Consider the following 14267-nt stretch of genomic DNA (forward strand, 5'->3'; position numbering starts at 1 on the left):
TCCCTGAACTCCACCCTCCCCAGGCTTCACCCCCCAAATATCCAGGTATTTCCCAATGCAGAGGGGGCAATCCAAAAAGAGGAAATGTCACACTGGTATTGTACTGTATTCCTTCATTTTATGACCACAGCATTCTTTACAATAGTAAAAAGGAAAAACAGTTTTGGGTTGTTGTTTTTTTGCTTATGATGATTATTCTAACAAATTAGCTTGGTTCAATTTTATTTGTTTTAGCTGTTGGCCCTAACAAAAGGGGGGGATTACATTTCCAAAACAGCTTCCAACATTCTCCCCACCTCCATGAAGATAGTTTCAGGTGGCTACTCATGTAGGTCTCCAGTAAAAGAGCAAGATTTAAGCCAAGTAGCACATTAAGGACTGATTTTCCAGGGTATAAGCTTTCAGGAGTCAAGCTCTCTTTGTGACTCTTGAAAGCTTATACCCTCGAAAATCTTGTTGGTCTTTAAAAGTGCTACCAGACTCGAATCTTGCTCCTCTATTTTATCCTCACAACAACAACTCTGTGAGGTAGATTAAACTGAGAGTGAGCAAATGGCCCAAGATCGCCTAGCAAAAGCACCCATAGCTGAGCTGGGGGTTCAAACCTAGTCAAAAGCTCAAAACACTTCGCCACAGTGGCGCTTCAAAACCTTGCGTTATCCAAAGTGGAAATTTTACTTTTTTCCTATTTAATCTCCTGGAGTCAGGGTCAGAAATAATCCCCGGTAAAATAGGATGTAAAGGTGCTGACTGAGAATCGTTTCAGCAGTAAATTCTTTCGACAGAGCACCGGCCTCATCGATCTCCAGATCCTTACAACTGACTTTTTGCTTTCGAAAGAGGATATTAACGATTGTAACGATAGGTGCTCTTGCAGAGATCCCTGGGAATTGTAGTTTTGCAAACGGTGCCGAACGTTCCCAAATCCCTTCAGTCCAATGGTGATTTTTCTGAAGGAAGCACCACCAACAACAACAAAAGAGGCAGGAAATCGGTTTAAACGTGTAGTGTAGACGTTATACTTTACAGGCAGTACGGAAAAGCCTGGATTAACACCTGCATCTTCCTACACAACACATAAAAGTAAATGGTAGAATTATACAGCGTGCTGCACGAACCGTGCTTAGAGGGTGCTATTGCAGAACATGCCCACAAGATAGCGCAGAAAGGGGGAAATTAGTATTTCTTTAACGGAGAGTTAAACTTGTGGTCATTAGCTTGAAGGGCAAGTGTGGGCGGTGATTGCGTCCAGTTTTCTCTGCAAAGGATGCGGAGCCCAAGCACCTGACTGGCTAAAAGCTATAATTAGATGGATAGAAAGAGGTTGGACGGTCGCTAGCTTGTTTCAGGATTCTGACAGGAGAATATGGAATCGCCCCCACCTTCCGAACGGTGCAGCGATTGTATTGCCTGAACAAAGGCAGAGTATTTATCTGTCTTTAGAGTGTTGAGAGAACCAAGTACAAATCCCCATTCAGCCAGGAAGCTTACTGGGTGGGCCTTCTTCATAGGGTTGTTGTAAGGATAAAACATGGGAAGGGAGAATCTTGTGCTGCACGCCCCCTTTTCTGGATATAGCGTTACAGCAGTCATTGGTGACGGGCTGCCAATTCAGGGATAGGCCATTCCTAGAAATTTGGAGGTAGAGCCTGGGAGGGTAGAGTTTAGGAAGAGAAGGGGCCTCATAAGGCATGAGAGAGTGCACCCTTGAACGTGGCCATTTTCTCCAGAGGAACTGACCTCTGTAGTCTGGAGATCAGTTGTAATTCCGGGAGATCTCTAGGCTCCAGCTGGAGGCTGGCACAGGATTTTTCTGCTTGGAAAATTATTGCTACAGCACAACATCCAGCAATGCATGGACAAAGCCTTGTGCAGTACCCTGGGCTCCCAGGAGGATACAAATGAAATTAATAAAATCCTAAGCAATGAGGTGCAAGAGGAACTTTACACACATGCAGAACTTTTACCCCAACGTCCTTTCTTCTTTTCCTGACATCCTTTGTGTAAATGGCTACGCTTGGCAATTGGCTCTTCTCATGCAAACAAACTGCCCGAGGAAGTCAATAATACACTTCAGTCGTTTTACAGAATGGGCAAAACAACTGTTCAGAAGGGCATTTTTATAATGGGATTATTAGAACCATAGGATAATGGAAGAGTTCAGGAAATTGCTTCTGTAACAGATAGTATTGCCGGCTATTGCTGGGCTTACTGTACATATCCCCTCCCTCCTTACTACAATATCCTCTACCCAGGGCTTTTCTTCTGGGAAAAAAGGTGGTGGAACTCAGTGGGTTGCCAGCACAGGGGACAACTCTTGGCTGGAGGTGGTGTTCCTGGTACCACATGTGCACGCCCAAAGTGTACACGTGCTCCCAGGGCCAATGATGTCACTTTGGGTCAGCTGGAACAAGGGAGGAGTTTTAAAAAGTTTAAATCACCCTCAGCGAAAATGGTCACAATGCCTGTGGCCCCGCCCTGATCTCCAGACAGAGGGGAGTTTAGATTGCCCTCTGCACCAGTGGCGCGGAGGGCAATCTAAACTCCCCACTGTCTGGAGATCAGGGGGCAGGGCCACTAGCCATGTGACCATTTTCAAGAAGTTCCGGAACTCCATTCCACCGCCACACAGCCACACACTGTCTTTAGCCCTAAATTCCACAGATCTGAAAGCCAGGGGAGTTTTTGTGTGTGAGAGAAAGATATTGTGCGCAGGCTCAGAGCTGCTGAATATTGTACACTCGGGTTTTATGCTTATAACTTATAAGGTGAGGTGAGAGGGATGTTCTGTTTCTTGGTGATTTTGTTTCATAAATGCATACCCATTCTTTGATGAGGAATCCTCTTCTTAAATTTTAATGCTTTAAGATCTGTCTCCATCAAGTATCTACATCTAGCAATCATGCTTTGCCTTGGGATACTATAGGGTACATGCCTGACCTGGATGGTCCAGGTGGTCCAATCTTGTCAGATTTTGGAAGCCAAGCAGGGTTGGGCCTGGGCAGTAACTGGAAGCAAGACCACCAAGGAAGGCCAGGGCTGCTATGCAGAGGCAGGGCATGGCAAGCCCCCTCTGAACATCTCTTGCCTTGAAAACCCTACAGGGTCGGCATCAGTCAGCTGCAACTTGACAGCACAAAAAAAATTAGAGTGAACCAAATGCTTTACATAGATTCTTAGTCATCCTTACAACAACCTTGTAAAGTAGGAGTGTGTTGTCATTCCTATATTATAGATGGGGGCAGTGAGACTGAGTGTAAAAGCGTTTGTGGCTGAGGTTTCAAATAGAGTACTTTCTTCTTTGTAACAGGTTGCAGTCCCATGTGTATTGACTTCCAAGTATCCCTCCTGCCTAATACTAGGACATGGTGCTGCCCTCTGAAAGTGATTGACAGTAAACTCGAGAGAGACAAAAAAGAAGTGCTACATCGTTCAATGGGCAGATGACTTGTGTAACTCACTGTCACTAGGTGTGGGGCTGGCTACTGGCTTAAATGGATTTAAGAGAGGGTTGGTGAAATTTATGGGGGAATGGGTCTATTGCTGGCTATCAGTCAGCAGAGGATGTCTGTTGCCAGCAGGCCCTATTGTGCTGTTGTAGCATAGTGATTAAGTGGCTGGGCTTTGAATCAGCCCTCTGCTGGTTTGATGCCCACAACTGCCAGGAGCTTAGCAGGTGGCCTTGGGTAAGCCACTCGTCTCAGCCCCAGCTTCCCAGCTGTATTGCAGGGATAACAACAACACTGACTTTGTTCACCACGCTGAGCGGGCCACTTATCTGTCTAGAAGAACAGTATATAAGCCCGGTTACTATTATTCCCTGTGGCATCTGACTGACCACTGTTGGAAAGAGGATGCTGGATTTGAAGGGCCATTGGTCCAACTCAGCAGGGCGACTAACATTCTTATGTTGGGGAGGGTGGCAATTTACACCTCAAGAGCCTCAGTCATGGAATTCCAGAACTCACACAGGTTGGCCACTAGCTCAGGCTCATCACTTGGTGAACTCTTTTACCTTGCATAAGATCAGGAAACATGCTCATGCTGCACGGATGGTGTAAGACTTCACGGATCCTGGTGACCCAGAACAGGCTGTGAAACATCTTCCTTTGGCACACAGGTCAAGTCAGACGGTTTGAAGGGAGCCGATGTGTAACATCCATTGTTGCAGAGAAGCTTTTTGGAATTTCATCATGAATATCATTTAGCCAGTAGATTGAATTAACAAGGCTAGTTTTTGTAACATTGGCGTGTGTTGCGGCACTGTTTTCCTCAGTTTTCAGAGGTAGCTTTTTGTCAGTGAATCAGTCTGCCCATTTGTATCAGGACCATAGTCTAAGAGCCAAGCTAAAAGTGACGCCTGACACAGGTTGGACACTTGTCAGCTTCCCTCAAGTTTTGATGGGAAATGCAGGCGTCCTGGTTTTACAGCTTGGCTCTTCATTACAGCTGCAAGAGCAGGATGCCTACATTTCCCATCAAAACTTGAGAGAAGCTGACAAGTGTCCAACCTGTGTCAGGCGTCACTTGTAGCTTGGCTCTAACTTGGTATCTTCTTATGTGCAGGATGGGTCTTTTACAGCTCTGAGAAATTATTCCGCTCCAGCACTAGGAAGCCGCAAGGCTCACGATGGTCTCCTTTGGTTTGTGAAGCCTGAAACTTCACATGCAAAATGGGGTCTTGCCAAGTTCCTGAAACTGTTCTCTCTCCAGCACCTGTCATTCTTAGATTTTTCCAGACATTTGATTTACATTTTTTACTCTCATTCATCTGTTTGGCTACTCTGATATACATTTCAAGAAAAGGAATGACATGTATTAAAAACAAGTATATCTTATATGCTTGGCCTGTTCTCCTCACAGAGTTAACCGCTCGAGAAGTTCTTTACTGGCCTTCCCAAAATGTTACCAGCTTGGGTAGTCCCCACTATTGGAGAAAGCAAAGCTGACCACATTCCCGCAGAGCTACTTCGGGCTGTGAAGTCTGCCCAAGTGCAATGATCCTGCAGGGGAAAGTAAGCTTGTACCAACTAGTATGGCGTACCGGTGAGAAGTGGTACTGCTTTAAGCTGCCCACTCCTGCCAGTATCGGTACAAAATTTGAGTTGCTTTCACCACACAGGCATGTAAGCACAGTGAGGGATCACACAGGGAAGGGGCTGCCATAGCAGGGAAGCAGCCGTGCTGTGAAGGGTGGGTGTGGGAACCTGTAAATACAAGTTCATGCGCACGATGGCACCAGCTGAAGTTCTGCCTTTCATAATGGATGTGGTTAGTAGCATCTTGCAAGGTGCATTTGTCAAGGCCTAGATATCAATGTGGCTATGCCGGCTAGCCCAGAGGAAAGCTAGAGCTTCTCTCCCTTCCTTTGCAATACATCTCCCAATGGGGGGTAAAAGTAAGGAGGCAAACTGTCAGTCTCCACAGCATAATCAGCTAGATGACAAAGCATCCCCTATGTGCAATAAATAGTCATGCTCAATTTACCTGAAGCCATCTTTCAGTTAAACAAAATTTCTTGGCTCTGGAGGGACGAAAGGAACTTTACACACACGCTCACAGGCACTCAAGCTTCATTTGCCAGAGCCCTTAGAAACACACAAAAAAGACTACAGTTGCCAGGAAAAATCATTGCAGGCTCAAAGCCTATCAGGAAAAGATTTGAGCCAACTAAAAATGTGGCATGCTTTTATCTCCTTTTCCCTGCTTGGCCTGTGAAATCAGCGTATCTTTTCTACTCCCACCAAGCTCAGGCTACAAAAATACTCCAGGAAACACGTTCTTTTGCTTGTATTCACCAGTAGAGGGCAGCACAACACCAAACTAAAAAGGGATTCACTTGGGAGGGTAAATTTTCTACGCCAAGACCTGGGTGTCCCAAGCTAGCTTGATCTCGCCAGATCTCAGAAGCTAAGCAGGGCCAGTCAAGGTTAATACTTGGATAGGAGACCACTAAAGAAGTCAGGGTTGCTATGGAGAGGCAGGCAATGGCAAACAACTTCTGCTTGTCTTGCCATGAAAACCCCTTGAGGGTTTGTCATAAGTTGGCTGTAACTTAAGGGCACTTTACATGCACAAATTTTCTACTCAAGATGATGTGAAATAACACTCCTTTATGCTCCTGCAAGCCTTTTTCCCCAAAGGGGAAGAGCTAGACTGACCCTTCACAAAATTTTTTTTTAAGGATGTGAAAACCCACACTCCAAGGTAGGGAAGGGGCAGGATAAAAAGAACAGTAGCCCTAGCATTGCCTGGAGAAAAGGTCTTGGACTTTTGTTCCTTAATGGGTGTAAATGGGCAGTGGAAACATTTCAAGGCATGGAGGCAAATAAACCTCCATTAGAGAGACAGGACGTTTTTCTCCATGCAGTTGGCAAGCCTAGCCCTTACCCCACCAAGCTGCATTACTTCCCTGTCTACAGAAATGAACCTGGCCACTTTATCAGTTGTTGGGGTTTTTTGCCATCCTATTGGCAGACTATACCAACCGCCAGGTTTATACTCCATTGGCAAGTTTCTTGAAGAGGTTTTGGAACTAAAACTAGCCTCAAAGCAACTCCTCCCCCCCCCCCACTTTAAAAGAAGCGGCAGTGTGAATGCACTTAGCAGCTGCTTAGAGGTGCATTTTCTAGAACCTCCAGCTTTGCTAATCGCTTCTGCTCTTTGCCTCTGAAGGAACCCAGAGAGCTGCATTTCATGAAAAACAGAGTCTTGGAGAACTGCGGGGTTTTGTGCTTCCAAAAGAAAAGACCACCTGCCTTCCACATACCGAGGTGCACCCGTATCTACAAACAGCACCATTCTAAGCTACTCAGCCTGCAAGGGAGTTACTCAGCATAGGGTGTAAAGGGGAAGGCTTGTGGAACTGTAGGTATGATTTTATTGTACTGTAAGTTTTCATGGGCTACTGAGAAATGAATTCTCAGACTGCAGAGATATACACAGAAGGGCGGGGGAACTGTGCACAATAAGGGGAAACAGCCATGGCAGGCAAGTAATAAATTGAATTCTAGCTCAGAATTACTTATACCAAAATATGTTAGTCTTGGAAGTGGCACGATATTTTGGTTTTGCAGCAACAGGTACAGCCAGCTGCCCCTCCAGCATTTCTGCTTGTGGGGGTCCCTCGTTTGTCTCCTCAGCTGTTGTTTGTGAAAGCCAGTCCTATGTTAATGGCCATCCACCCCCTCCTCCCACACACTGTGGCTCCCCCCACACACCCTGGCACTCTGTTAACAGATCCAATTGGCTCGCGGGAAGTGATCCAACTTTGCAAAACTCTTCCAGTACATGGGGTAGTGCAAGCTGTTCCCTCTCTCCAAGCTCCCTGACAGATTCTTCTGATAACTGGGATAGGGCCAGTTACAGCAGGAACCTTTTTCCTTCCCTCCACCTCCTCACAGGTGGAGGAGGCACAACAAAGACCTCATGGAAGAGTAAACCTGCACCAGACTAGGAGCGGCTTGGGTCAGAAAAGGAGAAGGGAGCCAGGAATCCTTCAGGGCCAAGTGCTTGAAGCCTAAAGGAGGCACTTCCAGGAAAAGACAGGGTGCAACGGACTCTAGTGTGGTATAAACCCAAGCTTCAGCAACTGCTTAGAAACTCCCAAATTCTGGGGGCTCACTCCCCACTTCTCAACTTATTCTGCCTCCTCCCTCTTCTCTCCCATCATCTTTTTTGGAACAAAAAGATCTAGGCATGCAGCTTGCTGCTGGGTGTGAAGACAGTGACCTGGCATAGTAATTCAAACTGGCATGAGAAACAGAAGACACCTTCTGAATACATGGAGCAGTGCATCCCAGAGCAAACCGTGGAGTAGTTATGGTGGTATATGGTAGAACAGACAATGCGTGAAGGGGAGTCACTGCTGACAACTCTTACCTCTGAATGCCTGTGCCAGACATTGGTGAGTTGGGAACGTGCTGTGTGTGGGATTCACCCTTTACTGCAAGAGTCAAACAGGCCTGCCTTTGGAAGTGCATGAGTGGGACAGATGATGCAGCCATACAACCCCACTTGGACAAGAGGCACTGAAAACGTTTACTAGTCTTGTAACTGCTTGGAGACTACCAGGACTATTCAGATACTCAAAGAATGGCCAGCTACGATTTCTGGTGGCTGGAGTGAGGGTTAAGGCTCCTACTCCCCTCCCCATGGAACTAGGACTATGCCATGTAAAAACAGTTGCAGAATTATACAGCTTTCTTTGGCACTGGTTTTGGATTGCTGGCTGCAGAATGGTTTCCATTTAGCATGGAGTAGACACAACTTGACCCCTCCTTGCCCGAGTATCCCCCTTTCTCCTGACCTGCTAAAGGAACACCCATGCACAGTAAGTATCACATCAATTGGTTTAATTGTTACAGTGACTGGTTGATTTGGATAAACAGGGAGACGACACCACACTTCTAAATGTTTGTCCAAAACCATGTAAACACAACAAGGGGCTACTCTGCACCACACTGCTGCCTGCTTTCTCTAGCCCCAAGAACAACAGGTCTCGTGCAAAAGCAGGTACAGGGGCTTGCAATTTTCCAGTTTCCCTTCCACCAGACCAAATCTGGGCTCTTTCCTTAACCACTCAACACAAGTGCCCTGAGTATCTAGCAGTAAAGCACTTCTCAAAAAGTATATTTTTTAACACACACAAATTACACACGGCACAGCTTACAACAGAGCACACGGAGGTTGAGGAGAGAAGGCAGGGGCTTGCCCTTTGGAGATTCCTGTTTTCCAAGGGAAGCCCTCCCTAGTGCATGAACGTTCCCAGTGTAAGGTGTGGTAACAGCAGCTCAGCTTACCAAAAAAAAATTCCTCTCATCAAGGCAGGGTTATGTGGGAGCATGTCCTGGAGGTGAAAGACCCTCAGCCTTCCTTGGAACAAAACAAGCTATTCAAAATCTCCAGTGGGGACAGTCAAAGTTTCCTTGGGAAAACTAATCAGGCGGAGCCACGCGCAGGTTGACTCCACAAGCTCCTTCCCTCTTGGCTGGAGAAGGGACAATTCCAACTTTGCTTATTCAGGTCACTTTCCCCAAAGAATCATTTCCTTTCCAAGCCCAGTTTCCCAGAGGCTCACACTCACACATAAAGAGATGTGCAGAGAGAGATGATTTGGGAACAAAATTTCACAAGGCAGAGTGTGCAGCAGAAGTGAGGGGGGGGGGGAGGAATAGCACTGAATTCCATGCCTTAAGTAGCTAGGCCATGTAGCAGATACCGATGGGAGCTCTCTGGTTCAGCCGCTCCCTTGTTCCTTTTATGCCAAAAAGTTTCTCACAGTGGGAGATTTAACTTAGGAAAGCACAGGAGAACACTTACATAGTCAACAAACTGGCCTGTAGTAGAGTTGTGATCTAAAATGCCCCACTAAAAGTCAAATATATGAAGAAATCCAAAGGTGGTGTTTAGAGAAGGGGGATGAGGAGAAGCAAAAGAGCGCACGGGGAAAGCAGAACTCCTTGTACTACCAGCAGAGGCTTGTGCAGCACTAGTGACCACCCCCAACCCAAGCTGGATAACAGAACTAGGGGCACGGAACGCAGCTGAGCACTCTCTGCTAGCTCTCTCGCAGTGAATGGAATGGCTGCGCTCCTATGGAAGTACCAGGGTGGTGGGGGATACTCTCCCCCTCCCCCCCCCGGACTTCTGTCTGGGCCATTTGAAGAAGCCAACACTGCCCTTTGGCCCTGCTGAGGAGATTACAATGCAGAATTTCCACAACTACCCCTAAGTTCCTAGAGTCCCCCTATAGATTTCCTTCCCTCTTCAGCGCGAGTCTCATTTTCACAACAGGAGAACTACACAGCTTTAGAGTATTACATGGGTAAGCACACATCCACACACAAGCATGCAGGAGGAAATAAGAGTTGTCTGCCGCACTCCAAACCAAGTGTCCAAGAGATGGTTACTCGTCAAACTTTCCTTCACGGATGCTGTCAAATGAGAAAGGGAGGAACTTGAAGCCAGTACCAGTGTAGAACTTGTTCTGGAATTCCACCCTGGAGAGACAAAAAAAAAAAAAACACCTCAGGAAGTAAACAGCCATCAGTTGCCATCTCAGCAGATATGTTAAATGGGTTTTAGGAGCCAAGAGTGATAAGGGCCTTATCTTTTAGGATTTCTATGCTTTACCACAGCTGTGTGCATTTTCGGAAGGTCAAACCCCTGTCCAGGTTGCCCTTTGGACCCTCAGCTGCCTTTCCTAAAAGACTGGAGTTGTAGCAAGTGCAGAAAAGAGAAAGGAGGGCTGTGTGAAAGAGGGTCAGACAAGGTCCTACCCCCCAATGCACTGAATATCCCCTTCAAGGCCATCTCTAAGCCTATAAGGCTTACACTGCTTCTTCAAGCTTGATTACTGTGAGGTTAGGAAGTCAAGTTTTTGAGTTACAAAGAGGGCTATGAGCTTGCTTTTAAAAAAGAAGCAGGGACACTTTGTGATGGAGAGGGTTGTTAGGGGCTTTCAGAAAAACAGAGCAGCCTCCGACACAAGGAAGGGGATTGTGCATCCCTTACGTGCTCCCTTTCCCTGCTGGCATCTTTCAAGGGTTCCCAAGAGCACCTGCATTGCTGTCCACAGCACTCTACACCCCCACTTTCGGTTTCTCATCTACACACACAGTGGTTTGTGTGGGACACACTTATCAGTGTGGTGTAATGGAGACCAGGAGACCCAGATTCAAATCCCCACTCTGCCATGGAAGCTTCCTGGGTGACCTTGGGCCAACTGACCTTTCTCAGCCTAACCTACCTTACAAGACAGTTACAGGGCAGGGAAAATCTCGCCAGCGTAAGGGAGAATTTTTTTTAAAAGTGTTCTAGACAGATAGTTGCCTTCCATCCATGCAGGAGCCTATTTTATCACCATGACATTTTGGAGCTGAGCAGGATTCGAATCCAGGCATTCCTGGTCTTAGTCAAACTGTGATACTTCCTACTGGCTCCCTTGTATAAGAGCGGACCCAACATACTCAGCACAGGCCTGACCTCCTCACTTCTCAGATCTCTCTCATTTGCCTCCACATTGAGCTGTTTTGCAGAGCTGGCACACTCAATCAAGGTGCCACCACAGAAAGGAACTGCCTATCCATATCTGCAATCACAACTGACATCAACACAGAGAGATTATAAGATTAAGACATACATTCTCACATAGTGAACAGTAAAACCCGTAAGAGCAGCTTGCTTGACTGCACCAAAGAAAAGCAATATAAAATACTCCTAAAAGATGATGAGTGAAGCAACTTTCTTCCTCAAGCATCTCACATCTACCAGCTTCATCTTCACCTTAAGGGTGGTGCAGGATGCTGGCAAACGGCTGAGTCTCCCTGCCCTCTGCATTCTAGCTATGTTGCCGTTTCCACTAATAAAATCAAAACGTGAAGCAAGCGATGCTGGGCAGCTGCCCAATTATAAACAGGCACCAAACATGGAAAGAAAAACCCCATGATTCATTAGGAAAACAAGCCTTGTGCTTCTCTCCTGGCCCCGTGGTGAGAAACATTTTCCATCTCTTTGGCCTACCAACTGCAGGGGGCGGGGGAGAGAAGAGAGAGTTGGATTTGCAGCAAACCCATGACTGTCAAATGTTTCAAAGGCTGGGACTCTCTTCGGGGACAAACATCCCTCTTGCAAAACAAAAACATGGATGAAGAGGAGCTCTGCCACTGTATCAGAGACTGAACCAGAAGCGAGTGGCAACGAGTAGCTGCTGCAAAGCCAAGACTGCCATCAACAGTCTCGTGGACAAATATAAACTGCCTTCCCAGAAGACTGCAAGGGTCAGACTGGCTTTGTCAGATGGCTCCCCTTGCCAGCTTGAAATGGCCTGCACGCTTCTACCAGTTAGGATTATCTTGCAACTATGACCCTGTTTTCACTGAAGGTGTGGACCCATGTCTGGGCAGCATCCTTTCAAGTCGTGTGTGTGCACACTCACATGACTTATGGGCTCCATCTATGAACAAAAATACCAAGTCCGGAGGAAGGCAAACAGACCTCTCCCAGATACATCAGCTACTCCCATGCACGGATTTGTTTTTTTAAATATAGAGGAGCCTTTGATTAAAAGAACCTTCCCCATTTGCATTCTGAAGTGATACAGCCAAAATATAGGATGGATAGTAAGAAGCATTCCTAAGTACCTTCTGTGATCAAATGTGTGAGATCACAGCAATTTTTTACAAGGTAGAGCAGTATTCCAATCCCCGTGTTGCAGATAGGGATGAGGATATATGTGAAACAGAGAATGGCTGGCATAAGGCCTTCTAGTGAATATGTGGCTCTTTTAAGTTCGCAAATTGTAAAGAACTGCTTTAGATATCAAGCTGGTTCCTAAGATATCATCGATTTTTTAAAAATTTCCTTGTACAGGCTTTGCCATTTTATTCATTTTGCCTCCACTTTTATGACCTCCTTTAGCTTCTGTAATCTGAGCGTGCTGCAATTGTTTTGGCATTGATCAGCTGCTTCTTTTATGACAATTGTACATTTTATAGTTGCCCCTGAAGAGCTGCTGCTACTCAAAACAGGGAGTGGACCTTGGTCATTCCTCATGCAACTTATTCTTTTCCCCAAGCCAGAGCAGAAGTGGAGCCATTCATTTGAAAAGCTCAAATGACCTAGAACATGGGTTGCAGTAGCAAGCTGGACGGAGGATGGTTTTATAACTACAACTGGGTTGAGTAAACATAGCCTGCTGATGGGAGCAGGGAGAAGCATTCAAGGCTGGGTAGCAGAAATGCCTTTTTCCAGATGCCACCCTGCAGAATAAAGTTCTGTACATACAACCTCTTAAATATATTAAGAAAGGAAAAAGTGCTAAAGAGCATTGCAGAGCAGGTGGGTGGACGACTGAACCCTCCTGTGGCCGCCTACGCCTGTCCACCCCCAGCCTGCCCACACCCCTCGCACAGCAAAAGCCTCCTCCTTGTCAGAAATGCCAATCATGCCACCAGGAGGACAGCACTCCCCTTTTAAGCCATAGAGCACCAGTTGCGTTTACAGGCTGGAAACAGCTGTGTGCTTTTACTCCTCTCCAATTGTTTCACCAGTTGACAAGGGAGGGTACACTCAGTTTCAGGCACTAAACCAGTTGCCACTGAGGAGCAGAGCCCGGAAGTTCCAAGCCCTGAGTCTTTGGCAACAGGCACTGCGTGATCCAAAGGCAGGCAAGAAATTTCATGGTTCAGAGCTGGGAGGGGGGGAGGTCTTGTCTCAGTTTCACTGCCTTCAACAAACAAGCAGCAGCCCAGTCCAGGAACATTTATGAATTGCCAAACAACAATCCAGAGAACACGATGTCTGGAAACACGACCCTGCATATGCACAGCTCCGCCTCCCCCCGCCCCGGTGGCATGGAGCTGCCAGGAAAGGCTTCAGTCTGCTGGTTTAGCAACGTGGGGTCAGTTCAACAACAGGGAGACTGCTGCATCCTACTTCCCCCCTTTGAGCAACCTACCCAAAGAAGAGGGGGTAAGAGCATCAAGACAGCCAGTGTGGTATGGTGGCTAGCGAGTCTAACTAGGATTCGGTAAGCCAAGGTCCAAACCACCACACTGTCATAGAAGCTCACTGGGTGATTTTGGGCCAGGCCCACACTCTCTGTCTAACCACCCTCACAGGGTTGTTGTAAGTCTTTTGGAGTTCCTATTGGGGAGAAAGATGAGATAGAAATGAAGTCAGTCCAATCCTGCACCAGACTCACAAAGCCGCCTTCTAGATTATGTTCATAAGCAAAGGGGCTGGGAAGATGGACAATAATGGTGTATTGCTAAAGAGCACTCTGCACATGCTCAGTAATAATCTCCATTCTCTGCAGGCTGCTGACCGCAGAGGGACAAAGCCCATTCTTCTGAAACAGCTCTGATAATGGGGCACCATTAAGCTCCAGATCAAATTCACTCCCTCACCTACATGCATACCCCCCAACTATGCGTGGAATCACAGTCACATCGAACACTCTCGAACACTGGCATCATCAGCTGCTGCTCCCCACTGGCGCCTCATTATTTCCTCCTCTTCTGCCCTTTTGGCCCGGAGATTTCCTCTCTCCACGTGGAACTCAATTATCCTCTCTAGTGCATTATGTGACCACAGTCTCTCTCTTCCATGCCCTCTGGGACCTCCAGCACACCAACTTAAAGACATACACATTCATGCCCTGCAGAGTTCCACCTAAGGAGGGACAGAGGAAGCGTCATCCTCCTCGCTGTTTTTTCCAGATCCAGGTATGCAACCCTTTCAGCCCCTCCCCTGCAGCACAAAAT

At 46.9% G+C, this 14267-nt stretch overlaps 1 protein-coding gene across 6 annotated transcripts in view; it reads right to left on the reverse strand.

The window, feature by feature from the left end:
• Nucleotides 1-8337: 8337 nt before the first annotated feature.
• The window catches only part of ATP6V0A1 (ATPase H+ transporting V0 subunit a1), a 58648-nt gene continuing 52718 nt past the window's right edge, over nt 8338-14267 (reverse strand). For all 6 annotated transcript variants that reach the window (XM_054994857.1, XM_054994856.1, XM_054994862.1 and 3 more), the window contains exon 21: nt 8338-10001. In XM_054994857.1, the coding sequence (XP_054850832.1) occupies nt 9908-10001 (94 nt within the window). In that variant the 3' untranslated portion in view covers nt 8338-9907. The remainder of the gene's footprint in view (nt 10002-14267) is intronic.

Source organism: Eublepharis macularius, chromosome 12 (genome assembly GCF_028583425.1).
Source record: "Eublepharis macularius isolate TG4126 chromosome 12, MPM_Emac_v1.0, whole genome shotgun sequence".
Taxonomy (NCBI): Eukaryota; Metazoa; Chordata; class Lepidosauria; order Squamata; family Eublepharidae; genus Eublepharis; species Eublepharis macularius.